The sequence below is a fragment of the Ylistrum balloti genome, unplaced genomic scaffold, assembly GCF_031769215.1.
Source record: "Ylistrum balloti isolate Yb309-2 unplaced genomic scaffold, AGI_CSIRO_Ybal_v1 Utg370312, whole genome shotgun sequence".
Classification (NCBI taxonomy): Eukaryota; Metazoa; Mollusca; class Bivalvia; order Pectinida; family Pectinidae; genus Ylistrum; species Ylistrum balloti.
The window spans coordinates 1,170,674-1,198,360 of record NW_026782231.1 but is presented as its reverse complement, the minus strand read 5'-3'; the positions used below and the strand labels follow the sequence as shown (position 1 = coordinate 1,198,360).

The window sequence follows — 27,687 nt, the reverse complement described above, 5'->3', positions numbered from 1 at the left end:
GTCAAGACTGTCCAGATTGTGTCTAGATTCTGTACAAATTCTGACTAGATTGTGTCCAGTCTGTCAAGATTCTGTCCATATTTTGCCCATACTTTGACCAGACCCTGACCAGTCCCTGTCCAAACTTTGTCCAGACTCTGTATAGACACTGTCAAGACTTTGTCCAGTCTCTGACCAGTCTAGGTCCAAACTCTGTCCAGACTCTATCTAGACACTGTCTAGACTTTCTCCAGATTGTATCGGGGTTCTGTCCAGTCTCTGACCTGTCCATACTTTGTCCAGGTTGACCATTGTATAAAGCAACGACTACTACCTTGATGAGTGAGGTTAGCTGTATCTAACAACAGGACCAATGGGAAAAATCTACCTCCAGTCATGATGAACAGGTTTACTACTGCCTTAAATTATCACTGACACCTAAAGCCTAGATACATCCACACAACTTACACTAAACACGTCTGGTTTCAAATTGCCATCCCTGTGAAAATTTACACAAATGTACTGGTACTGAATTCTGTCTCCATATCTCGAAACCAAACTTCAAACCAAGTGTTGAAAAGACAAATTTCCCTTTAAATAGTTTAAATAGTACTTAACTACTTCAGGCTTTTTGTGAGAATTATTCCTATTTAAGAGAAGTTGAGCACAACGTGATGTCATCCTCCATCAATAAGGTCATAGTTCACCAGATGTCATCTGCCTCAGATGTCATCCTCTTCTAAAGCGAGCCATCTGCATGTGATGTCATCTACCTGTGATGTCATCATTTTTTGATGTCATCACTTTGTGATGTCATTTGCCTGTGATGTCATCTTATTGTGATCTCATCTTTTGGTGACATCACATATGATCAGTAACATGAAGAAATTATTAAATTCTAAGTCACATCAAATAGAACAGTATTATCTTCCTTTACTAAGAAGGCTCATGGGGTCAAGGGTCAAACAAACTAATATGATAGTATCCATTTAAAACATAATAACAGAACTCTCCAATGCGAAGATCAGGTTTAGTACGTTTGACCCTGGCTCTACCACACAGAAAGGTCATATCCAACATCTGCTCCTTGGTATAGCCCCAACAGAAATACCTCAAAGCCAATCATATGGTCTTTAGGGTATCACATGACAGTTTATATCCAATCAGAACACACTTAACATTCACAGTATGGTACATCTCCACCTTGAACTCTTTTGCTGAGGTTTTTCTTTAAGGTTGACTCCACCTCCTTTGTTCTGTGCACTGGAAGCTTCCTACAAAATAAAGCACGTTTACAATGTATTGTGTGTCACAGAGATTAAATGGAAGTTTCACAGAGACTACACTAAGAATGAATTGTCCATACTTTTATATCTGTTAGATAACACATAGTGATAGTATTTACTACTATCACACAGTGTTCTATATCTCCAACACCTGTATAACAATGTAGATATATAAATCCACAACATACCTCAGTTTCTATTTTATGATATGGTGACGACAACAACAGAGTAGTGACATGAGATAACACTAGTTGTTTAAGTAAATATTTTCCAGCTTTTTCCAGTTAATCACACATTTTACTTTGATTATTGATATTCTTCAGAATGGTTGACCTATAACATAGATACATGTAATCTACACAAATCTCTTGTCATTCTAAAAGACATATTGAATCTGGTACAAAAAACAATAAAAAATCGAAAAATTAAGCAGGTAATATAAGCATGGAGAGTTAGGATCAAGATTAGAGCTGAGAGCATGTAGGATTTACCTGGACAGTACGTATATACATAGACTGGTGTAATATACACATATAGATAGGTGTCTAAAGTGATAAATTAGTGTCAACATGTACACACACATATATAAATGTTGTACGCAGATGGAAGACACTTGTATGTAGAAGCTCTTCTATATTACTGTGATCATTTATAACTGAGTATTTAAATATACTCATCATATCATTAATTTGTTAATATAAATATATCAAAGATAAATTAATTAGTTAACATAAAAAATGTCAATTAATTAGTTACTATAAAATATGAAAACTAATTAATCAAAAATATGTAAATGCAGAGAAAGACGTCACTGTGACTAGCAATACGGCTATAATTTATATACACTAGAATCAATGACAGAAGTTTTAACGTAAATTCTCATCTGTCATGTGATCATAGTTAAGCTGAATACCACAACTGAAGAAAGGATTTTAAACATTAACGGGGGATTCATCTGAAGAAAGGATGTTTTAAACATCCAGGGTAAAAAAAAACATTTGATTGGAAGACCTTATTGATAAGTTTCTTCAGCATGCTTTGGTTGGTTTAGGATGGCAGGAATTAATTCTGCATTAACTGACTTTTGACCTTATGTACTTTAAACTAAGATGCTGCTCTCTACGATACACACCATTCCAAAGTTACTATTAAAATTATTTTTTACTCGTTTTGTTACATTGCTTACAAAGTCTTTTAAAAGACATGCTACAAGGAAAAGTGGGCCCTTTCTTCCCTAAAAGGATAGTTTTCAGTCTAAAAGAATAGTTTTCAACCTTGTCGTTGACAAAAAACTATCCTAAAAGACATGCCAAATGAAATGGTTGAATTATTTTCACACAGCCCCCTGTACAGTCATGCTTTAAAGGTCAGTCAGGGAAAGTTTAAAAGTTCTCACTAAAATGTCACAGGAGGCAGAACATTTACAACTGTTTACCGTATAACATCGTCTGTTAAGACAACATAATCTCACAGGAGGCAGAACATTTACAACTGTTTACCGTATAACATCGTCTGTTAAGACAACATAATCTCACAGGAGGCAGAACATTTACAACTGTTTACCGTATAACATCGTCTGTTAAGACAACATAATCTCACAGGAGGCAGAACATTTACAACTGTTTACCGTATAACATCGTCTGTTAAGACAACATAATCTCACAGGAGGCAGAACATTTACAACTGTTTACCGTATAACATCGTCTGTTAAGACAACATAATCTCACAGGAGGCAGAACATTTACAACTGTTTACCGTATAACATCGTCTGTTAAGACAACATAATCTCACAGGAGGCAGAACATTTACAACTGTTTACCGTATAACATCGTCTGTTAAGACAACATAATCTCGCAGGAGGCAGAACATTTACAGCTGTGTACAGTCATAACATTGTCTGTTAAGACAACATAATCTAACAGACATCAGGATTAGCTTTTAATGCTGTATACAGACTTCATCTGAATCAATATATTAATCATTACCAACCAAACAAACAATAAAAATGTATCTTAATTTCCTTGAATTTGTAAACTTAAACTCATATGAACTTTGACCTTATACAGCCAGGTTACAGATTTAAGAAGCTGAGTATACTAGAAGGTATATTAGAAGTTTGAGAAAAGGTTAGACTTGTAAAGTCAGAAATTATTCTCACTGTAATTCTGTTCCTCTCCTGGTAAAAAACAACAGGGACAAAGGTCAAAGGTCATTCACCCAGGGTCAAGAGGATATCTTCTTAATTAATTCAATATAACTCATAATGTTTTATAAGTCTGATGCTTTCAGGAATGCATATTTTTAGTATAATTATTATAGAATTTGTGAATATTAGATTAAAGAAAATAATCTGCTTCTTATCTTGTAATGTAAATTTACAACTTTGATGGATTTCATAACAAACAGGAACAAAAAATTACAGCTTTACAAGCTGGCTACAGGTGTACAGGACACACTACTTTGTTTAGAGATTATATAGGACTAATAACTTTGTTTAGCGATTATATAGGACTAATAACTTTGTTTAGAGATTATATAGGACTAATAACTTTGTTTAGAGATTATATAGGACTAATAACTTTGTTCAAAGATTGTATAGTGATTAAATAAAAATTGCTTTTGTTTGGATACAAGATAGACATTTTGGTTAGAGATTATACAGGACAGGCTACTTTGGTTAGAGACAATATAGGACAAATAACTTTGTTTAGAGATCATACAGGACAGAAACTTTTTTTAACTTTATATTGGACATAATAGTTCTAATAATATCATATTTCTGAGAACTACAATTTCCCGTACACATATGAAATAAAGGTTATATAACAGGTTTTTAAGAGAGTTTTATTTTGCTTAAAGGGTTTGTAAGATATTTTATTTACATCTCATTTAATATTCACCATATTACATATTTTACATATAGGATTGGATTGCAAGCATAAAGCTTACATAAGCAGGTAAGGACAATATGATTTTAATTTAGAGGGTAAGTATGATAATACTCAACATTGTTTAGAGGATTTGTATAACAACAACTATCTTGTTACTATGGAGACGATGATATGATCTGTATACATATGAAGGAAATCATACCAGTTTTTTGTCCATTTTTGCCTTAATATCCCTCGCCAGTGTGAAGAAAGCATCCTCTACATTGATGCTGGCTTTAGCACTCGTCTCCATGAACTTGATACCATGTTCTATTGCTAACTGTAAAAACAAACAGTTGTTAACATTCCTAATTCGTAACATTAAATCTCATTTGATAGTTAAGAAATTTCAGCCCTATAGTTTTTCATTATTTAATAATATACATATTTAAATTTCCAAAAATAGAATTATAAACAGAAGTTGTCATTTCCCTTTAACAAAAAAGTAATCAGAGCGATGTCCCTTTTTACCTGTTCGCCCCTCTCCTTGGATACCATCCGCTTGTCATTCATATCACATTTGTTTCCTAAAATCATCTTTTCCACATCTTGGGAAGCATGCTACAAAGATAAATGATATCCAAAAATAGTCCTATATCTCTATGGTATACATATACTGATATATATACGTATATTGATGTGTCCCAACCTGTATTTAAACAAATGCAACCTAAAAACTGTGAAGACGGCATTTCCTCTTATATCTCCAATACATCCCAAAACTCATTAGTTTGGCATGATTTAATTTTTTTCCCATTTTGTCTATTGAAACTTAAGATATCTTGTTTAAAATGTATCAGTGTTTATAATGTTAGATTCTCACCTCCTCTATATTGCGGATCCAGTTTCGTATATTCTCAAATGACTTTTCATTTGTAATATCATATACTAACATTATACCCTGAAACAGAATTAAAGCAGTATTAATATCAATTAGACAGATTTTATACTGAATATAATAATTTTAATATTTTATATCATTACATATTTTTTATACAGAATGTCATTATTCTGATTAAAAGTTCTGTGTCGTCGCAAAATCAATCATTAATATCATTTAGAGCAAAATTTTGAAGAATTCTGTGATTACTTGTGCTTTAGTCAGAATTACACAACTACTACAAACCATAGTCATTACCAAACTAGTAATACACATATATATTTGTAATTATAACACAGAATAATTGATGTATTATATGGTATATGTGGTTGGTTACCATGGCACCCCTGTAGTAAGCTGTAGTTATGGTCCTGAACCGCTCCTGCCCAGCAGTATCCCTGTAAAGTTTGTATAAGTACATATACAAGTTTATAATTGTCTCTGTAAATATGCAACAATAATATCACCAAGTTCACTCAAAAACAGCAGGGTCAATCAAGCCCTCGTACCCTAAAAAGTGAAAATTACCACTCCATTTTTCCATTTATCTTCAATTTACACAGGACGCTACTTCCTCCATCCCACCCACCCAATACCCCTCCACACCCCACCCACCCTGCACTCCTCCACATCCCACCCACCCCGCACCCCACCCACCCCACACTCCTCTACATCCACCCACACGATCACTTTAATAAAACTGTTACTTTTACTGTCAGAGTAATAAAAACTTTACATTTAAAAACAGAGAATATCAACTAGCAAATTGTCATTTAATACCTAATAATCTACTTACCATATTTGTAATTTAATTTTCTTTCCATCAAGTTCTATCGTCCTAATTTTGAAATCAATACCTAAAATGAGAATACATAAACACATCATTATTGAGAGTTTATCACACCTGTTGACTAGAATTGATAGTTTATCACACCTGTTGACTAGAATGATAGTTTATCACACCTGTTGACTAGAATTGATAGTTTATCACACCTGTTGACTAGAATTGATAGTTTATCACACCTGTTGACTAGAATGATAGTTTATCACACCTGTTGACTAGAATTGATAGTTTATCACACCTGTTGACTAGAATTGATAGTTTATCACACCTGTTGACTAGAATGATAGTTTATCACACCTGTTGACTAGAATTGATAGTTTATCACACCTGTTGACTAGAATGATAGTTTATCACACCTGTTGACTAGAATTGATAGTATATCACAACTGTTGACTAGCATTGATAGTTTATCACATCTGTTGACAAGAGTTGATGATGATAAAAATAAGATTTGATGGGTTTTCAAGGCAGGAGAGAAGGCTAGAATAATGAGATTTTTTATAGAATGAGGTGCTGCCAAGGTCTTATTCCATAATCTGAATTGAAAAGTTCCGTAATGTCGAAGCATGCAGATTTCTCTTGGTATTCTTGTTCCCTATTCAAGACTTGCCTCCTTGTGTGCCTCAATTCAGGACGATAAGAGTGATTAATATAAGTTCACATATCGATAAGCAGATGTTGTAACGTCTATTCCCTAAGTATCCATAATATAACTTACTTCATAATTCTTAAAAAAAGTTCAAACTTCAATATACATGAAAACATAGACTACAGAATGAAATTCAACACGGTAAGGGATCCACTTATTATTATTTTCAAATCTTTGATTATGATAGTTTTCATATGAATACTAAACTGATGTACCTGAAGTCTTCAGAATGATCACTATTTACAGTTATATGATCTCTAGCACTTGTGATATCACACCATCCCTGTACCTCATCACTGTATTTTATTGGACTCTGATACATGTAATTAATAACCAAGACTCCAGCTTTTCCTGAGACTTGAGAACCCACTACATCTCTTAGTATTGGTTTAGAATTTATGTTCTTGACTTTCCTTAAAAAATAACCACCTTTAGCAGGTATAAATGTAACCGGGTCATGTTACCTGTGTCAGGTGTGAATACAGGTACATTATACACAGGTATAAACTAGAACTATCTAAGGAAAAGTTACTGGGGATATCTTAGATGTACTAAATAACACAGGATAAAACATAGATAACAAATTGTTATAATTATACCAGATATCTTAACACTTAAGATATCACTTTTAATATTGATCTAGCATCAATTATTACCTATTATGACATTCTTAACGGCCCTTCAACACAAAAAAGGTCATTAGGGCCATCAACCAGTCAAACACACAGTGACCAAAAAGGGAATAACATTAAACAAACCAAAAGGTAAAAGACAAATGTTAAAAATCTTAAATGGGTATGTTAACACAAAAGATTAAAATGGTACGTCATAGTCTATTATATAGACCAACATCTTTCAGGTAATGTAGAATTTCAAAAAATCTCAAACAGTTTCAAAAATGGTTTTTAGACATGTAATTTTACAATAAAAACATTCTCAAGTAGACAGAAGGTCACTGCAGTCCAATAAAACTACATCAAAACTGAAGTTGTATACATGTATATAGTAATAAGTAGGTTTAACTTGATGTGCACTGGTTTGATAAGTACAATAGTAGCAGTAAGTATATATACTTGTATACAGATACAGTAACACTATAATAGACACACAAAAATGCAAGTATTTATACACTTAATGGGGCGATACACACATGTAAATAACTACTGCATGTATATATATGTGATAAAGTTATACGGCAATAATAACCATTTGTAAAGTTTGTCATCAGGGCTTTTTTCATCAATTTGTGAAGAAAATTACCAAAAGGGAAACACATTTTTTATAAAAAAAAAAAAACCCTGATAATCCTGCAATATTTTAGAATTAAATTAGACTAAGTACATGTACTTACACTGACACATAAGATAGGAATTGTTTACATAGAAAATGTACTACTATAAGGCCAGTCACAGTCACAAACCTGGTGAGGTATATCTATATACCTAAAGACATTCCATATAAGGCACACATCATCTGAGCAATCCTATCATGGGGTGTGTCTAATGTATTCAAAAACACGTACTGGCAGTAAAACGACCCATTACTTTTGATATTATACAAAATACAGAGTAAAACATTAGGACCTTAACTCTAACACTCCCGCATAATTCAATACCAACTTGGCTGTGCTCTGTCAACTTTCTGCTGTGAAATGTCTTCTGTATCTCACCGACAGGAATGACAGAACTCACTTGCTAACAATATTCAAAATAATACAACATTTTGTCATTAATAGAATACAAAATGTTAGCAGGAATTTATTTCAATTCTAAATTTCTAAACTTTTGAATTATTTGTTATTCTGCTCTGAATTAAGTATATATCTATAAGTATCTTGTACTGTAGTAATTGAGCCTTACTTTCACTAGCAGGTCATTAAAACTGAAACAGGAAGACCTTGTAGAGAAGTATACAACGCCTCAATAATGTAATGTGTCAATGTCGTATAAACCAGTCATTATACTGTAAAACCATGTACCGCAAGTACATTAAGGATGTCCAGCTCAACTAAATGTCCAGACCAGTCTGATAACTCTAATCTACCTAAATGTAAGACAGTTCTGATGACACTAAACATGTCCAATCATTAAGACAGCTCTTATGTTAATCTGAGTTTATTTCTTACAGCAATATCTCCATTGTGAAATGTTGACAAGCTTGAAGCACGTAACTACAGAAAAACTGTGAAATTTCAAATTGTTTTGCAACATTTCTCTGGAATTCCGTAATTGCTTAAACTTTTCCAGTTAATGTCACCAAGCTTGATAATTTTCCAGACCTTTTACCATGAGATTCAATTTTAAAGCAAAACTAAATATTTATATATATTATATAATCCTTTTTTGTAAAAATCTGTAAACATGTACTGTTATTTACTGTAACATTACTAGTTAAGACACTTTACCCTAATAGTTCAGAAGGCTTGAAACAAACATTTCTCATGTATATGGGTATATGTACAAGGAAACCTTGCCTTAAAATGACCCTGGCCATTCAAAGCATGATACACACAGCTAACACATTGAACTAAATCATAATGTATTTATTCTGATCTTCCTTCATTAACAAGATACTTCCCTTGGTACCTTCTACTACAGAATACCTCCTTTTGATACTGTCAACTATAAGTTATCTCCCCTTAATACACTCTACAACAAATTACATGAAGTTCCCTTATAGAACATGATTTAAAACCAAAATTAATACCTGTATTCTAATTCAGATCTCTAACCTAAGAAACGAAATATTTTTGGAAACAACTGAAAATTGTTACTGGTTACTCAGTAATTACAACAAAATTTTTGTGTCCTCTGGAGCGATATGTAATGATTGTGAAAGTTAAAGACTATTGTACAATGAACCAAGGCCATTTTTGTGATATATAGTCACTTATCACTCAACTTAATTAAGATCGAGTACAACTTTGTGAAAGATTAGCCAAAACATATTTTTCAATGAATATATAAAGAGTGAATACCTTTTAGAAAATTTTGGTGAACTTTCATACACAATACAAATTTTGATGTCAACATTCAAGTTTGGGTAAGTCAACAATACTTATTTGTTGTTGCTTATTTTCAGCCCAAAACAAGCCTTTTCCCCTTTCAAAGACTGTGCTGTTATCCAAAAATGAAGAAAAGTACAGAGAGTCTTCTCAATTTTATGGAATATATTACCTCCGGTACTACATTTTCCATTTTTAAATATGCACAGGCTGCTGTAAAATTTAGGTAGAAAAAGTCCATGTAACAACAAAGCAGATTATCAAACTGCTTGGGAGCAACAATGTAACTATACAGTAGTTAGTGAAAGCTATATAACCAGTAATCTAGCTATTTCAAAGTCAATATAAATTTTTCTGTGATGGTATGTTGAACATGTTATATCAAGTAGTGGACATCGCACTGTTCCATCAGAACATATAAATTACATTGAAGGGACGGATAACAAGTGATGTTTTCAAGTTATTAACTTTATAGTATATAAAAACAATATAAATCTACTAAAGTAAAGCCTTATATCAAAGTCCCTGACTAATCTTCGCAACTAATATGTAAGATGAAGTACGGCATTCCCCAAGTGCATTGATAAAACTAAAGTATAAACGTGTACTTTCCAAATCTTAAAATAATTTTTAACATCTTGATGACTGATGTCATAACGATTCGTCTTATTGTTCACAGAACGGTTAAAACAAAAAATTGTATGTGTGTGGGGAGAGCAACCGCAGGACCAACTGTCACGGAGATTATATAACAACACACACTATAATCTTTAGAGGAGATGTAAATCTCTGGTCTAGACACAACAAACTTCACACGACTGATAAATTCAGGAGTACCTCCTGAAGTTGAGTCATAGGGTTATGGGGGGTTTCACCAAAATCACAAACCTATTGTAGAAATAAAAGTAGAGTTAAAGGCGTCCTCGGAGAAACGGAACAGTACACATGTTTTCCCAACACCAGAATCTCCGATGAGTAACAACTTGAACAAGTAGTCATACGTCTTCGCCATCTTGTGAACCTGTTAAAAACTCAGTAACTAGTCTTTCGACGGATCCACCCTCATTTACATAAAGACGAGTGACGTAGGCGAGGTATCCACTTCCGGGTTCCTCAATCACTACAACGTTTGATACCTACGGCATTTAACACAATGCTACGGAAACGTGTAAGAGGTCATGACGATATACCAGTCGGATAGTCTTTGCAGGTATCAGTCAATAGCTCGAAAACGTAGAAATATTCCGAATAAACCTTGTACAGATAATTGTAAAGTGAAAGTTTAAAAAGACTTTCAAAGTCTTTATTACGTCATAGATTTTAAACGCATGTTAGTAAACGCTATGCACAGTGTGGCGTGTGGACTTCATTGATGTAACTTGTTGATAAAGAACGAAACATCACAGTCACATGAGATGGTAGTAAAGACTATGAGTCATACATTTGTTCACTTTTCAGTTAAATTCCACATTGACTGTTTACCGGTGATATCAGCTGGGGCGTGATACGGCATTGTCATTACAAACAAGGTTTCTGATAAAATCAATTGTGTTGACGGTACATATCCTACAGCTTTGGCTAATACATAATATCACAATAATTACCTTGTTATTGGGGCAATTATGGCAAGGTGTTTTAATGTTTAATCCCATTTCCTCTAAAGAGAATCCTTCACTTGTATGGAAAATACCATAATGCAAACAAATAATTCTACTTAAGGTAAAAAGAATTCCACTTATATGTAAAAATATTACTCACTTAAAGCGATTAAAAATTGTCGACGTAGTCTCCTATCAATCCCAGCTACCCAATCGTTTGTTCAATTCGACTTAACAGAAAAAAGGTTTTCACTCTCGTGTGAAAATGATTTTCACTTCAGTGCCTGAAATTCATTTTGACTTCAGTGAAGTAAAACATAACGTGGAAAAGTTAATGTACGTTAATGCAAAAAGAATATCACTTTAGTGAAAGAGAATTAATACACATTTCACCAAGATTAAATGTTTAACCAGCTTCTCATCGGTAATTACTTCAATTAAACGAAGAGTTTACCACAAACTTAGAGGCTATTTTGTAACCAAAAGTATAATAACACTTAGTGGAGTTTTTGATTGTGACGTCATTATTTCATGGTGTCATATATATATATATATATTGTGACGTCATCAAAGCAACACAAAAAGTATCAACCACAATAATCATGTCAACAGAATCTTAATTCACACTCAAATTTGATTATTTAAAGGAAGGCGAAATAGTAAGAAAAAGAAGAATTACACGAAGACACCTTAATATATGACCAGGCGTTCCGGAAGGGTATCATTATCTCCTGCTTCATTAACGTCAACCGCCATATATATATATATAGGTCAATCTAAATAAGTAATGTCACTTTCTCAAATGAAGACGATTCACAATGGAATGAGCTTAGAACATCCCTAATTCAGATTGATTTATATCAGTCAAATAAATCACGGTTGTCTTTATTATTTTATTTTACTTATGAGATGAACAGAATCTTGCATTCGTTTCCATTTCATGAAAAACTCAAGTAAATATACTGATCCAACATGATTGCCTAGCCAGGGTAAATTGTCGTTCGTGACTGTCAACAGAAAAATAAGTAATTTACGAAAAATACTCGACAATATAATATTTTATTACTCATTAATAACATATTATTCACGTCACCCTAAAGTTTCAAACATTAAGTCCTGTTGTGGAAATGACAAGAGGACATCCTTGTACAACTGTCGCCAATCTCTTATCGTGTAATATCTGGTAATATAGCCTGTCATAATCAAGGATGAATAGGAACGAGGCATCAAAAGCTCATCAATAGAAAACACGTCCTGTTTTATCATACAATTTGCCTGTTATTTTTTGAATTCTACCATGTCATAATTTGTGTATTAGAAACTAGTGTGATTTACCCAGGAGAGTTTTTTTAATTTATTGGTTGCATGGGTCAGAAATTGATTGTGATGTCATACTATAGATGATAGCGTTTCGTTATGATTTCGTGGAATATGAAGCAACAGAATGGCTGACTCCGTTGTCCTTCCCTTCTACCTGTCAACAAGTAACTTTTCTTAGCTACGTGATCAAATAAAGCTTAAAGTTTTCATTTGAGATTTTATGAAATGAAACTTAAGCTTTAAATTTTTGCCAGACAAATTTCATAAAAAAATCAGTATTTCAGTAAATCTCATTGAAGATCCTAAGCATGCACTGCTTCACCCGTCATGTAAACCTTGGTAAGTAATGTCACGTTCTTAAATGAGAACAAGGTAAACAACAACGGAACCAACAGGTAAACAAACGAGTATCAAACACGTCCAGCTTCTTATCGAACAAAGAGTTATAATATGTCTCTCTACTTCTCTATTACGATTGTAACACTTCCTCATTAACATATTAGTTCACAAGCTAAAAAAGCAAATTCAATGTTTACAGAAATTTATATTTCCTGAACGAAAATTTTCCGTTACTGTACAAGACGCTAGTTAGAATCTATCTTGAGTGTACAGTACAGTATACCACCCGATCAAAATATATTGATATGTAGAACGGAGGCCGAGAACTAAACAGTTATCTGTATCAAGGAAATGTCCCATTTATGGACGCAAAATTGTTTAACTAAAGGGAAGTGCTGGCCTCGGTAAATATTCTACAAGATTTGACCATTGGTCACTTTGGAGAGATAAATGGTTACTGAAACTCCAAAAATGCTAATCAATGCGCATTGGCAGGAATAACGACTAAAGAAAATATTATATAAAAACGAAAAATACCAAGATGTCGACAAGGAAAAGGACATAGGAGTAATTACACAATATGGACAGAAGGGCTAACATACACAAAGTATATGAAAAAATCCAACAAATTCTGTGTTTACAGCTTTCCTTTACTGTACAAGACACTAATTACAGTCCATCTTGAGTATTTAGATATGGTAGGACAGCCGTACAAAGTTAAATTTTAATATGTACAACGATAGGCAACTAAACAGAAAATGTCCTATTTAGATAGATTAAGAATGGTTAGATTATCAACACTTTCTTTCAGAAGGATCGATAGGGGAGAGGTTGGGGAGGAGTGGAAAGGGATATGATTGAAGTTTCTAAAATAGCAAGGAATATCTGCGATAGCGAGGTAGCTGGATGACACAGTCCAAATAAAGAGGACAAAAGGGCTTTCACATCAAATTAGAAATACGTATTCGTCTGTGCATAGTCAAAGTAATGCCCCAGAACAAGAGGTTTCGGCACCAACAGTAAATTCATTCAAAAAGAGTTCAGATAAGTTCTGGGACGATCAAGAACATTCATGTCATTTTAATTTTGAAATTCTCTTGAATTAGAATTGTTGTCACAATCTATTTAATGTATTGTTATTCTTGTGTGTTTAAGTCCAGATTTTAAATTATTCCGTACCGGTAATCAACTTAAATCAATGCATTTAATGTCAATAATATATTGTTATAAACCCGAGCGGAAAGACATAACGATGTATTTTTTGTTGAGATAACAGAGTTTGATGTGTATTTTTAGTCATACCCTGACAAATATCAAACCGGGAAGGAAGACATGATTAGTCTCTTCATTTTTTTCTATGGAAATACAAACGGACGATAAACAACATCGGGGTCAACTGTCTGTTTAGTTTTACCGGGGAACAGAGGCGTAACTTTGTGTTTATTAATTAGTACAGATGATTGAAAACAAGACACGTGTCTGTGCCATTCTGTTTACGCCCCTGGATCAAAAGATCGAGGTCATATTGCTTTTGTGTTATCTGTTTGTTTGTCGTCCAATTTAACTTTGCCTATAAATATTGCACCATAAGAGGTAAGGCTTTCATATTTGGCATGACTGTGTCTCCCTTTTGACAAGACCTTTCCGGTGGTACCAATGTTTTCATCGTGTAACCTTGACCATGTCATTTGACTTGCATTTGAACAGTTTCAAAATTGGCCATACCATTGCCTCGTTAAAGGTATAGTTCTCATGTTCCCCCAATTCGTAATTTTGTGGTAAACAGGGACATAGTGTTTCATAAGACAGAACAAATTCGGTTAAAGATAAATATCACCAAGGCTCTGTGATTGTCTATTTTAGAGGTGATCATTATGTTAAGATGTTAAGACTCCTTAAGATCAGCCCAAATTGAGTCGCGGAATTAAGTGATGTCTTATATACCTTATATGGAAGTATTGATTTATCTATAGTCTGTTTATATTACATACAGAGGAGTATTTTACTGATTAAATAAACAGAGAATGATTATTAAAGACAAAGATGATTATTTGGTTTATCAAACATAAGTGATTATTTGTTTTATCAAACATAAGTGATTATTTGTTTTATCAAACATAACGGATTATTTGGTTTATCAAACATAACGGATTATTTGGTTTATCAAACATAAGTGATTATTTGGTTTATCAAACATAAGGTTTATCAAACATAAGTGATTATTTGGTTTATCAAACATAACGGATTATTTGGTTTATCAAACATAAGTGATTATTTGGTTTATCAAACATAACGGATTATTTGGTTTATCAAACATAACGGATTATTTGGTTTATCAAACATAACGGATTATTTGGTTTATCAAACATAAGGGTTTATCAAACATAACGGGTTATTTGGTTTATCAAACATAACGGGTTATTTGTTTTATCAAACATAACGGATTATTTGGTTTATCAAACATAAGGGATTATTTGGTTTATCAAACATAACGGATTATTTGGTTTATCAAACATAACGGATTATTTGGTTTATCAAACATAACGGATTATTTGGTTTATCAAACATAAGTGATTATTTGGTTTATCAAACATAACGGATTATTTGGTTTATCAAACATAAGTGATTATTTGGATTATTTGGTTTATCAAACATAACGGATTATTTGGTTTATCAAACATAACGTTATTTGATTATTTGGTTTATCAAACATAAGTGATTATTTGGTTTATCAAACATAACGGATTATTTGGTTTATCAAACATAACGGATTATTTGGTTTATCAAACATAACGGATTATTTGGTTTATCAAACATAAGTGATTATTTGGTTTATCAAACATAAGTGATTATTTGGTTTATCAAACATAACGGATTATCTGGTTTATCAAACATAACGGATTATTTGGTTTATCAAACATAAGTGATTATTTGGTTTATCAAACATAATGGGTTATTTGTTTTATCAAACATAACGGATTATTTGGTTTATCAAACATAACGGATTATTTGGTTTATCAAACATAACGGATTATTTGGTTTATCAAACATAAGTGATTATCTGGTTTATCAAACATAACGGATTATTTGGTTTATCAAACATAAGTGATTATTTGGTTTATCAAACATAAGTGATTATTTGGTTTATCAAACATAATGGGTTATTTGGTTTATCAAACATAAGTGATTATTTGGTTTATCAAACATAACGGATTATTTGGTTTATCAAACATAACGTGATTATTTGGTTTATCAAACATACAGAGATCCTTCTGTATGCCAAACATATAACATATTTACATAGAGAACCCTTCATAGATTAGTAGTTCTTTCATCAGAAACAGAAACCTATCATGTAAAAAGAGAATCCTTCTGTTTATCTAACAGTTTAAAACGTTCCAATGACAATCCTTTATTTTTTTTCAAAATATGGGGCGATCATTACGATTAAGTTTTTCTAAATCTTGTGTGAGCTTCAGAGACAAGACTTATTTGTGCCATATATGCGATGAAATCCGCGCGTACATATGTAGAGACCGCCTTTTTACGTCTATTGTTATAATACTATCCGTTTAAGAATAAATTAGTTTGGATTTCAGTTAACCAGGGTGTACATTGTGTTTCCTTGTTTGTCAACGTTTCTCAAGACCGTTTCGATTGTCAACTTAAAGTATCACGTGATTTGATACATTGGACTGAATTCTCAAACAATTAAATAAGCTAGGGTTTCGTGGTAAATTTTTATCGACAGTTAAATCTTTAAATAACTCAGTAAAATCTTGCCTTTTGTTAAAGGGAAAGTGTTAAGATTTTTTCCCTAATAATGTCGGATTGATGCAAGGGGAAATTTTATCACCTCTGTTGTTTTCCCTTTACATTAATGATTTCGAACAAAGTTTTATTGAGAAGGGCGCGACTAGTTACGATTTTGGTGATCTCAGTCTTTTTCTCCTTCTATATGCAGATGACTTGGCTTTATTTTCCGAAACGGTTGAAGGATTACAAAACATATTGAATAATTTAAGTTCTGATGCTGATAATTGGAAACTAATTGTTAATACAGAGAAAACAAACATTGTCGTTTTCCGAAATGGAGGTATTGTCAAAGAAAATGAGTGTTGGACATAAAAAGGGGAAATTATTGATATTGTTGACCAGTTTTGTTATTTGGGCACTCTTTTTCGTTTTAATAATAAATTTAGTTGCATGATTAAGCACGTTGCTGATCAAGGACGTAAAGCAATTTTTGGTCTCCGTACCAAATGTAATTCTTTGAATCTAAATGTTAAAACTAAGTTACATCGTTTTGTATTCTTTTTTGTGCATGTGAAGTTTGGGGTAGCCTCAAAGCAACTGAGTTGGAAAAAATCCATCTTGAGGTTTGTAAAAATCTGCTTGGTGTTAAGAAGTCTACTTGTAATGCTTTGGTTTACACTGAACTAGGACAACTGCCTCTTGTTAACACACAATTGTATAGAATGTACAAATACTGGTTTAAATTGTTAAAGACTGATAATTGCATTTTAAAAGAGGCGTATAATTTTCTGTATATAGATGCAGAGAGAGATCATCCAAAACATACTTGGCTTGTTCATATTAAGCAGAAGTTATTTGAACTAGGATTTGGATACGTGTGGATAAGGCAGTCGCCCTCCGATGTTATTCTTCTTACTAGTATTAAACAGAGAATAGAAATTCAGGATAATCAAATGTTGTTTAATTCTATGCAAATTACTAGCAAATGTTATCTGTGTAGGCATATTGTTGATAAGGTAACTCTGCAATTTAATTAACAAAATCCTTACCTAAACAAAGAATTATGATAACCAAATTTCGTCTTTCTTTCCATAACCTGGCCATAGAGTCTGGTAGATACAGAAATATAGATAGGCGTCTTCGACTTTGTTTAAATTGTAATTCCATGGATATAGAAGATAAATTTCATTTTCTGCTTGTTTGCCAGCGTTATGCAGACCTGAGGAAAAAGTATATTAAGAGTTATTTTTGGCGTAAGCCATCAGTTTTCAAAATGGTCGATCTTTTGAATTCTCAGAACCTAAAGGAATTAAATTTGCTAGGTAAGTTTATGATAGAAGCACACAAGCGTAGAATTGTATAATTGTATTGTATTTTTTATCCGTCTGACTACTGTCCGTCTCTCCGACTTTTTCAATAGGTTTGTCCGGCCGCCCGTCGTCTTGACAGATTTGCTAGTCTAGATCTGTTTTGCTACTATTTACATGTATTTCCTATGTGTAGTATAAGGTATACAAATTGTCCATTTAAATTGCAATGCTGAGCGCAATATGACATATAAATCATAATAACCTGTTTTTCTTGCTCCCTTTGTATAAGTACTTACTTTTGTTGATACTATTGGCGTTGTACTTTATTATTCTTACATAGCTATGCCTTCAAATGCATTTATTTTGTATTATTTGATTTATGTACATGTACTGATGGGCTGTAACGCCTAAAGTTAATAAATGATGATGATGAAACAATTAAACAGATCATTTATTCAATTCGGTATTCGCTTTCTAATCTATCTTTGATTTGAGCATATGGGGTGTTCTTTGAATGCCAACAATGGAGAAACAATGGTAGGACAGTTATAAACCGTTTCATATCAGCTTTCTTCACTTGGATTTTTACCTGAGATTCCAATTACCTTTAGCCTTACAGTTCATCACACAAACTTTCTCATCCAACACACACACCATCAATTAGCACCCATCACCCATATATAATCAAATCATTTCTTTTCTTGGTACTCATTATGATAATTTTTGATACATTTAATGATTCTTTCATGTTCACAGATTTAAGAAGTTGGATAAATTCAAACATACTGGGTCTGTTACAAGAATGTTTCTTAATGAAACTTTTCCTTCCTTAAATCCATATATCTTTCATATTTCTTATAAAATGATATTCATCTTCTATGTCACCACTGTTTATATCATTCCTTTCTATCACACCTCCTAATATGTCACCACTGTTTATATCATTCCTTTCTATCATACCTCCTAATATGTCACCACTGTTTATATCATTCCTTTCTATCACACCTCCTAATATGTCACCACTGTTTATATCATTCCTTTCTATCATACCTCCTAATATGTCACCACTGTTTATATCATTCCTTTCTATCATACCTCCTGATATGTCACCACTGTTTATATCATTCCTTTCTATCATACCTCCTGATATGTCACCACTGTTTATATCATTCCTTTCTATCATACCTCCTGATATGTCACCACTGTTTATATCATTCCTTTCTATCATACCTCCTAATATGTCGCCACTGTTTATATCATTCCTTTCTATCATACCTCCTAATATGTCACCACTGTTTATATCATTCCTTTCTATCATACCTCCTAATATGTCACCACTGTTTATATCATTCCTTTCTATCATACCTCCTAATATGTCACCACTGTTTATATCATTCCTTTCTATCATACCTCCTAATATGTCACCACTGTTTATATCATTCCTTTCTATCATACCTCCTTATATGTCACCACTGTTTATATCATTCCTTTCTATCATACCTCCTGATATGTCACCACTGTTTATATCATTCCTTTCTATCATACCTCCTAATATGTCACCACTGTTTATATCATTCCTTTCTATCATACCTCCTAATATGTCACCACTGTTTATATCATTCCTTTCTATCATACCTCCTGATATGTCACCACTGTTTATATCATTCCTTTCTATCATACCTCCTGATATGTCACCACTGTTTATATCATTCCTTTCTATCACACCTCCTGATATGTCACCACTGTTTATATCATTCCTTTCTATCATACCTCCTAATTTCGATATAGTATCTGTGAGGTGATCTTCTGATTTTTGCTATTTCCTTCAAATTAGAAGTTCTGCTTGATTTTCACCGTAAGATAATTCTAAATGCCAAAATCATCACCGATACATTTATACCGGGAACATTTGAAGATGAATTTAATCTTTTCACTACATTATTGTTTAAAGATATCGAACAATCTAGTTTTGATAATGTTCATAACATAGCCTAATCAGGCGTAAAAGTATCTTTATATTGCCATATGTCCCCCATACCCAATCTAAAAAGCCCATCTCTCACACCACACAAACATTCACTTCCGTTTCCTTACATGATCTCGGTAACAGGTTTGTACAGTTGGCATAATGCTTGATTTTCATCCAATACGAATTTTCCTGATAATTTCCAGAGGAACTCTACTTAGTTCCTGATTGACCATAACATTGCAGTAGATTTCTTAAGCCCTAATAATATTTTACAATAACTTATATGTAGTTTCTCAATATCTGGTGCTTTATGAAAACCCTACATTTCAGCCCCATAACTTAATATACTACAAACATATGTGTCAAAAACGTGAAGTTGTGTTTCTTTATAGACATTCGATACAGAGAACAATACTTTTCTACCTTACATAGATACATTCTGTTGAGTTTTATTAGATTTACCGTTAAGACAGAGTAAAATTCCCAAGTAGTTAAATTCGTCTACATTTTCCAAAACACAACCATCAAAGTGTCATTTATCTCCCTCTCGGAACCTACTACCATTTCTAAATACTACAACTTTGTATATATTACCATTGGAATACTATTAATAATCAATCAATCATACGAAATCAAATATATGTTACAAAAAGTATCATTAACATTCCAAATAGAAAATGAAAGTAATGCTATTTGCGGAGTATCAACAGGTAATTTTTACTGGTAAATTTACCTGCTGGAACTTAAACTATTTAAAGGGAAAATATTATAATCAGAATCAAAACCAATTGCCGTGTAGGGAAATTAAAAACTTGGCATCTCGATATACAGTAGCAGTACTCCATTGTTATATTTTAGCACATCAATCGACGAGAAGCGCTAAACGTTTGTGTTAATGAAAATACAAGTTACATCATTAGCTGAATGTTGGATTTTCAGTGGCTGATTTTAACGAAGAACTTATCTTTTACGCTAACGAGGATTTTAACGAGTGACACTATGTAGTTCTCCTGGATATCAATGTCCGCGGGTGATCAGGAAAAGTGGACTACATGAGCCCTCGTTCATTAATTAGACCATGACATTTACTAGCTATCATACAGCTATTTCATTGTAGCAATTCTTATGAATTAAATTATTATATATCTCTGTCACAGGGTAAATTGGAGTAAGTGTCTGTAACGTCCTGTTTCATCTGTATCTGTTACTGTCCGTGCATTTACATGTATGTCCCTATTTGGTGTGTTACCTGTTAGGTAGTGTCAGTGTCTGTGCTTATATGGTGTTGTCTTGAGACGTGTACATGTCCAGGTGTGACAGGTGAGGAAGTCGTGCAAGAGAGAGTGTGTAGGATAATAAAACTAGGGATACCCCTGGGTGTTGGGCAGAATCACAGATTAGCCACGTCGTTCTGGACGTCCTCGGAAGTCCAGGCGCCACATATAGCTACGGATGTAAATTACTGACGCGACCCGACGGTCGGTGTCGTGAGGTGGTTGTAATCCTAAACCAGGGGTATTAATAAAAAAACGTTCAACATACAACGAATTCGAGTTGATGGTGTGACATCTATCAAATCGATAAAATATTTTATTAAAGTCGAGATTTATCACTGGTCTGTATAATATATGTCATTAAACCATGTTGTTTTAACAATCTCCAAACTACTAAATTTCAGACCCAATGATTGTTTTTTTGTTTATCCGAGTACGAGACTAATTCACATATTACGCATTATGTAATTTCAATTTCAACGAGTTATTGCATTCAGCGACACATTTCTTCTGGTTGTGCAATATTTGTTTACATGGGAGAGTGGTCTCCCCTGATAGATAGAGTAACTGTTTTGATAAGCGTTTCTTTCGCTAATCTATTAATACCACACAATAATTACACCACACTATGAAATATCTGAAATATTATACACTTCTTTACCCAGAAGTAATAACAACTTACGTCTCAAATTATTTTTAGCTTTTCCATGATGCGAAACTACGTCTTTGTGATTACAGGAAGTTGGTGAAATGGGCCCCGTGATAAAACACGTGTGAACCCCTGAAATCGTCCTTTTCTACATTGGACGGCCATTCGTGTAAACGATGCCTGTGAGTGTTATACATTTTAACCAAATTCTACAAATACACATGAAGTCTGGGTTACTTAGTCACCATTTTAGATTCACAAGAAAATATGAAAGTAGTTCATAGCAAAAATAATACAAATAAAACGGTTACATTATGTCAAATTCGTCGTTGAAGTGACGTTTGAGTGACAGTCCTCGGAAGAAATTGGGAGTTCGTTGGATGAATTCGCTTTCATAAATTGATGCTCCGTCATGGAAACGATGGAATTATCATAATTACAAGATCTCTCAGAGACATTTTACCCAAAAATGTGATTACATTTGCGTGTCGTTCCCGAATGTTGTTACTTCAGAATGGATTTTTAGAAGGCCACGTGGGAAACATACTGGGGATGTTATAATCACTGGAATAATTCCGGATAAATAAAATCCGGATATTCACTAAAGAAATATTCATGATTATGTTTACATCATTATACATGATATCATTTTGAAAACCACAGTTCATTTTATTTTATTTAATGTGGACTTGCGTTATCAATGTAGTTATATTCAGGACTTGTCAAGTCTCTTGCATGGGTGAAATTGAAAAAAACGGATATAAGATGTCGGTATATAGAACCGTGTGAAAATTTCCTGCTGATTAAGTAGCATTTGTGAATAAAAGCAGTATTTCACATGAAGTCGGATTTTTTTTGTCCGGTTCATCAAAATTTTGCTGATTATTAAGATACAAGAGCACACAATCAGATTGTAACAGATTATCAATCTTAATTTAATATTTCTTCAGGTCCAATTTTCAGCAACCTTGTTAGATTGGGCTAGTAGGAAATGCTTTTAGTCCAGAGGTAGAATTTCTAGTTAGACTTGTGGGTCACCAGTTTGAAAAGTTATTGTAGAGATGTGTTTTTATTACTCCTTCCTATTAATATATACACACAACATGACATATGTCCATTATAATGTGGAATTGTATTGGACAGTTGCTTGAGATAAACGAACATCTGACTGAAACTGTGTTGGACCTGAAATGTAAAGAACTTGAGTATGATTGTCGATCGATACATAATCTTCTGTCATTACAGCTTGCTAAAGATTTATTGCACCCCTCCATGGAGGAGGAGAGAAGGAAAAACAAATTAAAGAGATTGGTCCAGAGTCCAAACAGCTACTTCATGGATGTGAAATGTCCAGGTTAGTATGTAATGATACACTATTTATATAGGGTTCTGACCTCTGTGATTCTATTTTTGTCCTTGTTGCCGACGATTGCCAAAATCCCCCCATCCACCCCATCCATATAAAAACACCCCAATATTAGGGATCTTTGCAATGGTTGGCATTAAGGCAATGTCTTATATAGTTTTTCAGCTGTGGGATAGTTCACATAAGATAGACATACAGCAAAGTCAAATATGACATATATATTTGTAAAAAACATTTTTGAGGTAGTTAATTACAACATTGTATGTGGTGTAGAAAATATTTTAAAAGTAGCTTATTTACAACCTTGGTTTTGAGGCAGTCCCAAGAAAGTGTTTTCTTTTCAATATGTCCGTTATTTTGAACAAGTCGAGCCCCCATCAAAAGTAGATTAATGTTGAAGCTATATCAAACAAACGTTGGGGCTGTTAACTGAATGCTGGTGTCGTGGAGGGCTTCCATGTTTATTCAGCTAGTTGGCTTCTTCTTTCAATTAAAAATCTGCGAACACTTTTAATATTTATAATGAATCAGTGCTCCAGATAGCCTGCGTGAATGCGTTTTCACGCACAATATTTCTAATTTCACGCTAGGAAAAAAATAAGATTTGCGTCATTAACCCGTGCAAAATCCGGACTCTGCGTCAATGTCCGGCTCCAATATTACGTAGTTAGAAAACTCAATAATCTAAGTCAAACAGACACTTATCAAGTAAACGAAATTCGTAACAAGCGCTTTCTTGATCGTGATTATAAACCAGTCGCATAGCAAATATGGCGCTGTCAAAAATGTTTACAAATTCAGTGTTACCCTAATATGGAAAAACCCATACACTTGTTGAAGGCAGGGGTGAAAAAACCCCTCAATTTATAAAGGTAGGAGTGAAAACCCCACATGTCAAAAAGTTATCTGGAGCACTGTGAATAAAGGTCAGACTTCTTGATGTCATTGGAATGTATCTTATGTATGCTGTTAAATAAATATTCTGTATGATTTTGATACATAAAACAAAAGTAACTAAAAACTAGAACCAATATCCATTCAGTGTAGATAAGGAAAAGTTCATCTGCTAGGTCCCAGAAGGATACTTAATAGCATGCAGGGTGTTCTGAGTAGATTAAAATCAAGGTTTAAGAAAGGGCAGCAACTCCTGAGGCAAGGTTTGGAAAATATGTGACTAGACATGTTTTGGCCTGCTAGACAGGCCATCATCAGGGCACAATTTATTAGAATAGATCTTGGTTGTGAAACTAGGAATGTTCTTTTCCGATATATTAGAGTAAATATCCAGGCTTGAAATGTGTTCAAAGTTTTGTACAAGAGATAATAATGAAAAACAGATAATGTCAGGATGTGAAGTAGCTAACATACACAGAAAATTAGTGATTTTGTTAAGGTTAGTTTCGGCTCTTAACATTATTATTCTGTATATTATAAATGATGAATTACACTAGTGTTGTTGATTAACTTTGTGAATTCAATTTGACTCTGTATTGAATTTGTTTGACCATAGGCTGCTACAAAATCACCACAGTGTTTAGCCACGCCCAGACCGTCGTATTGTGTGTCGGATGCTCCACAGTTCTGTGCCAGCCCACAGGAGGAAAATGCCGCTTAACAGAAGGTAAGAGGTTAAATTAGTGAGTGGGGATTTTTCTGTAAACATTTGAATAATTATTGAATATAATCCCACATACCTAATTAAAATTTTCGTTCCTGTTTGATCAGTGTTCCAGAATGAAATGTGTGTGTGTGTAGATATGTATGTGTGTGTGTGTGTGTGTATGGTGGGGGAGGGAGGTCGGTTGGCACTTATTTTATTTTTTACACCAACCCCCATACAATACAATTTATTCAATACCAAAGCATGTATACAATAGAGCTTTTGTGTGGTAAAAGCTCTATTGTATACATGCTTTGGTATTGAATTAATTACCAATAATCCACACAAATTTGTTTCTACAAGCAACCCCCTGCATTTTTTTTCCATGTTGACAACACTCACTAAATTTCATTCTGTTGCCCTCTATTCACAGCCAAATACACCTTGCTTCCCTGAGGAAAAATATTGTCAGTTTGCAGAAAAAAATGACATAAGAAATGTATATTTCCCCAAACGTATGAGACAGATGGTTGACTATTTCCTATTTGTGCATGCTTAAACACTAATAATTAAACATTTCAAAACAAAAACAAAAAAATAAATACATTTCCACACATTTCAAACTGGGAAAGTTGTCAATTGTTCAATCTATTAGATACCATACCTAAACTTGAAGTTTGCTTGGAATGCAGAAGATAGAAGTACTGGTTACATGCCATATTTACTTCATTTATTTCACATGTCATTATTTTCTCATAGTTTTGTCAAATCCATGCTTCTGGCAAGTCTGCTACAATATATTAAGGTGATTTGTATTACAAACATGCCACAAGTCAATTTGACTAAAACCAACCAGAATGCTTACTAATGAATTGCCCCCTTAAGGATTCCAGGTCAATTTGGTCAATTTGTGTATTCTCTAGTTATACTTCACCATTTTTTCAAACTGCATTAGTTCTTGCATCTCACAAGAGTTTCAAAACCAACACAAGTTATCTCCCTTGAACTTTTGGGTTGACAACCAATGCGCACTTGGATTAATAAATTGATTATATATTTTCGATCTCATTAAATACAAAAGAAGTTAAAAATAAGTGAATTGTTTGACCCACAAAATCTGATTTTCTGTATCAAGTTTACCCTCTTTTTAAAAAAATTTTTGGGTTCTTATTTAACCAGTCACGTATATGATTCAATTTGTAATGGCACCAGTAACACATAAAATACATTTTAGTGTTGATCCAACAACCCACAAAAAAAACCCCCCAAGTTATCTGCTGACTCCCCCACACATTTAATTATAGAACTGCCCTTACTGAAAGAAGACATATCTGACTGTAATGGTATACTCGCATTCAAATCAGAACACATATTAAAATGAGATTATATATTGAAAGATCAATTGAATCAAATTATAAGATTGAAGATAGAACTTTATGCCACCAAGTTTTAGCGTCGGGTCAAATTTTGGCTAATTAGCAGTATGATGAATTTGCTGATTTACAGTAAATGTTATATGAACAACAAACAGAAACTGTAATTATTGCAACCATATAGAAGACAATGCTGTCTGCATGAAAAGCCCTGAAATAGGTTACTGCTTAGCAGTTTTTCCAGCAATAGTAATGTAAGTTCTAGGACACGATAATACTAAATTGTCCCATTAAAATTTTAAATTTTATTCTTTTTTTTTTTTTTTTTTTTTTTTTTTTGTATAAATGCATTCTGATGATTTTAAAGTATAGATAAATCACTGAAAATTAACTCAAGATATTTATATTAAGCATTGTCTGGATGATCAATTAATCCTTTTGTTTTGAGTAAGATTTACTCCAAATCGATCTTCACATTAAGAAGCAATTGAAAGTAGTCACCAAATATATGCACTTTGTTGACACTTAATTTCGAGGATTTATATATTAATCACTAAATCTACTTGTATCTGGTTATCATTTCATGGATATGATTTTTTTTGTTAAAGAGTTGCCACAAACCTCCATGAAAATTTATGATTTTACAGTACGTCAATCTTTCACATTAGATTTTGCCACAGTCGTGTTAAATATGTCTAAAGGTGTTTGAACTGAAAAAATACTTGAATTGAAAAAACAGACAAAGGTATTGCCTTAAGTATATTTGTACTCATTAAGGTTCATGGTATCTAAGATATTTGTTGCAGCTACTGCAGGGTTTGTCAGTAGCACATTGGTGGATTTTTGGTGTACTGTGCTAGCAAAGTCGATTTTAATAAAAAGATGATCCAAATAATTCTGTTTAATAGCTGTTGTTGATTAAGGTGATATGTAAGTTGTGCTGAAGGAGGCATTAAATGGTGTCATTTCACAAAAGACTTAAAATCCTTTTCATTCTCTGTTTTTCAGGCTGTTCTTTCCGGAGGAAGCAACACTAAGTTAGATATTTATGTGTGCAAGAGGAATTTTGTGCGAGGCTGTTACCGTGCAGACGGTGATTTGGTGTGGGTGAATACTGGCCAATGGTGTTTGACAGCAGAGGGCAGCACATAGACCATGCTCTGGATCTTTGGAATGCTTGACGAGATTGTCACCACTTTTTCATCTGTAAATCGTCATCCAGCTTAATTCTGTATCATATAACAAGGGAGATTACTCTTTGATTTTAATCATTTGTAATGAAATACACTTTAAATTCTGATTTGAAAATAAAGAACATGTAAGGAGAATCAGATATGCAGTAAGGGTACTGCAATTAATTAAACAAGATTCATCATACTTTTTGTGTCTGCCATTATGCTAATAAATCTTTTGGGTATTCACAAGCACCAATATCAGGCATCCTGTTATTTTTATAGTACAGAAAAAAGTAAAAAAAAAAAAAAAATGAAATTCTGAAATATGTTAAATTTATTAATACACACAACACACATTTACTCAGTATCTACCTATGATCTATTCA

At 33.2% G+C, this 27,687-nt stretch overlaps 2 protein-coding genes across 2 annotated transcripts; one reads left to right on the top strand and one right to left on the bottom strand.

Annotated features, from left to right (window-relative positions):
* Window positions 1-586: 586 nt before the first annotated feature.
* On the bottom strand, window positions 587-10,614 carry LOC132553266 (ras-related protein Rab-8A). The gene is made up of 7 exons (XM_060217498.1): window positions 10,461-10,614; window positions 5,872-5,932; window positions 5,413-5,473; window positions 5,019-5,096; window positions 4,667-4,756; window positions 4,359-4,475; window positions 587-1,253 (listed from the first exon to the last, which is right to left on the bottom strand). The coding sequence occupies exons 1-7, from the start codon at window positions 10,582-10,584 to the stop codon at window positions 1,161-1,163; spliced, it is 624 nt and encodes a 207-aa protein (XP_060073481.1). The 5' UTR covers window positions 10,585-10,614; the 3' UTR covers window positions 587-1,160.
* Window positions 10,615-21,888: 11,274 nt separating this feature from the next.
* Window positions 21,889-27,557, top strand: LOC132553215 (small ribosomal subunit protein eS27-like). The gene is made up of 4 exons (XM_060217445.1): window positions 21,889-21,969; window positions 23,033-23,141; window positions 24,664-24,774; window positions 27,135-27,557. The coding sequence occupies exons 1-4, from the start codon at window positions 21,964-21,966 to the stop codon at window positions 27,161-27,163; spliced, it is 255 nt and encodes an 84-aa protein (XP_060073428.1). The 5' UTR covers window positions 21,889-21,963; the 3' UTR covers window positions 27,164-27,557.
* The last annotated feature ends 130 nt before the right edge of the window (window positions 27,558-27,687 follow it).

What these genes read in the sequence shown, in the direction of transcription:
- LOC132553266 (XM_060217498.1), bottom strand. Translation starts at nt 10,584, where the DNA reads ATGGCGAAGACGTATGACTACTTGTTCAAGTTGTTACTCATCGGAGAT. An exon ending in CCAAGGAGAGGGGCGAACAG is followed by an intron (nt 4,476 to 4,666) that starts GTAAAAAGGGAC and finishes TTGTTTTTACAG; the next exon opens with TTAGCAATAGAACATGGTAT. An exon ending in CAAAAATGGACAAAAAACTG is followed by an intron (nt 1,254 to 4,358) that starts GTATGATTTCCT and finishes TTTATTTTGTAG; the next exon opens with GAAGCTTCCAGTGCACAGAA.
- LOC132553215 (XM_060217445.1), top strand. An exon ending in CATGGATGTGAAATGTCCAG is followed by an intron (nt 23,142 to 24,663) that starts GTTAGTATGTAA and finishes GTTTGACCATAG; the next exon opens with GCTGCTACAAAATCACCACA. An exon ending in AAAATGCCGCTTAACAGAAG is followed by an intron (nt 24,775 to 27,134) that starts GTAAGAGGTTAA and finishes TCTGTTTTTCAG; the next exon opens with GCTGTTCTTTCCGGAGGAAG.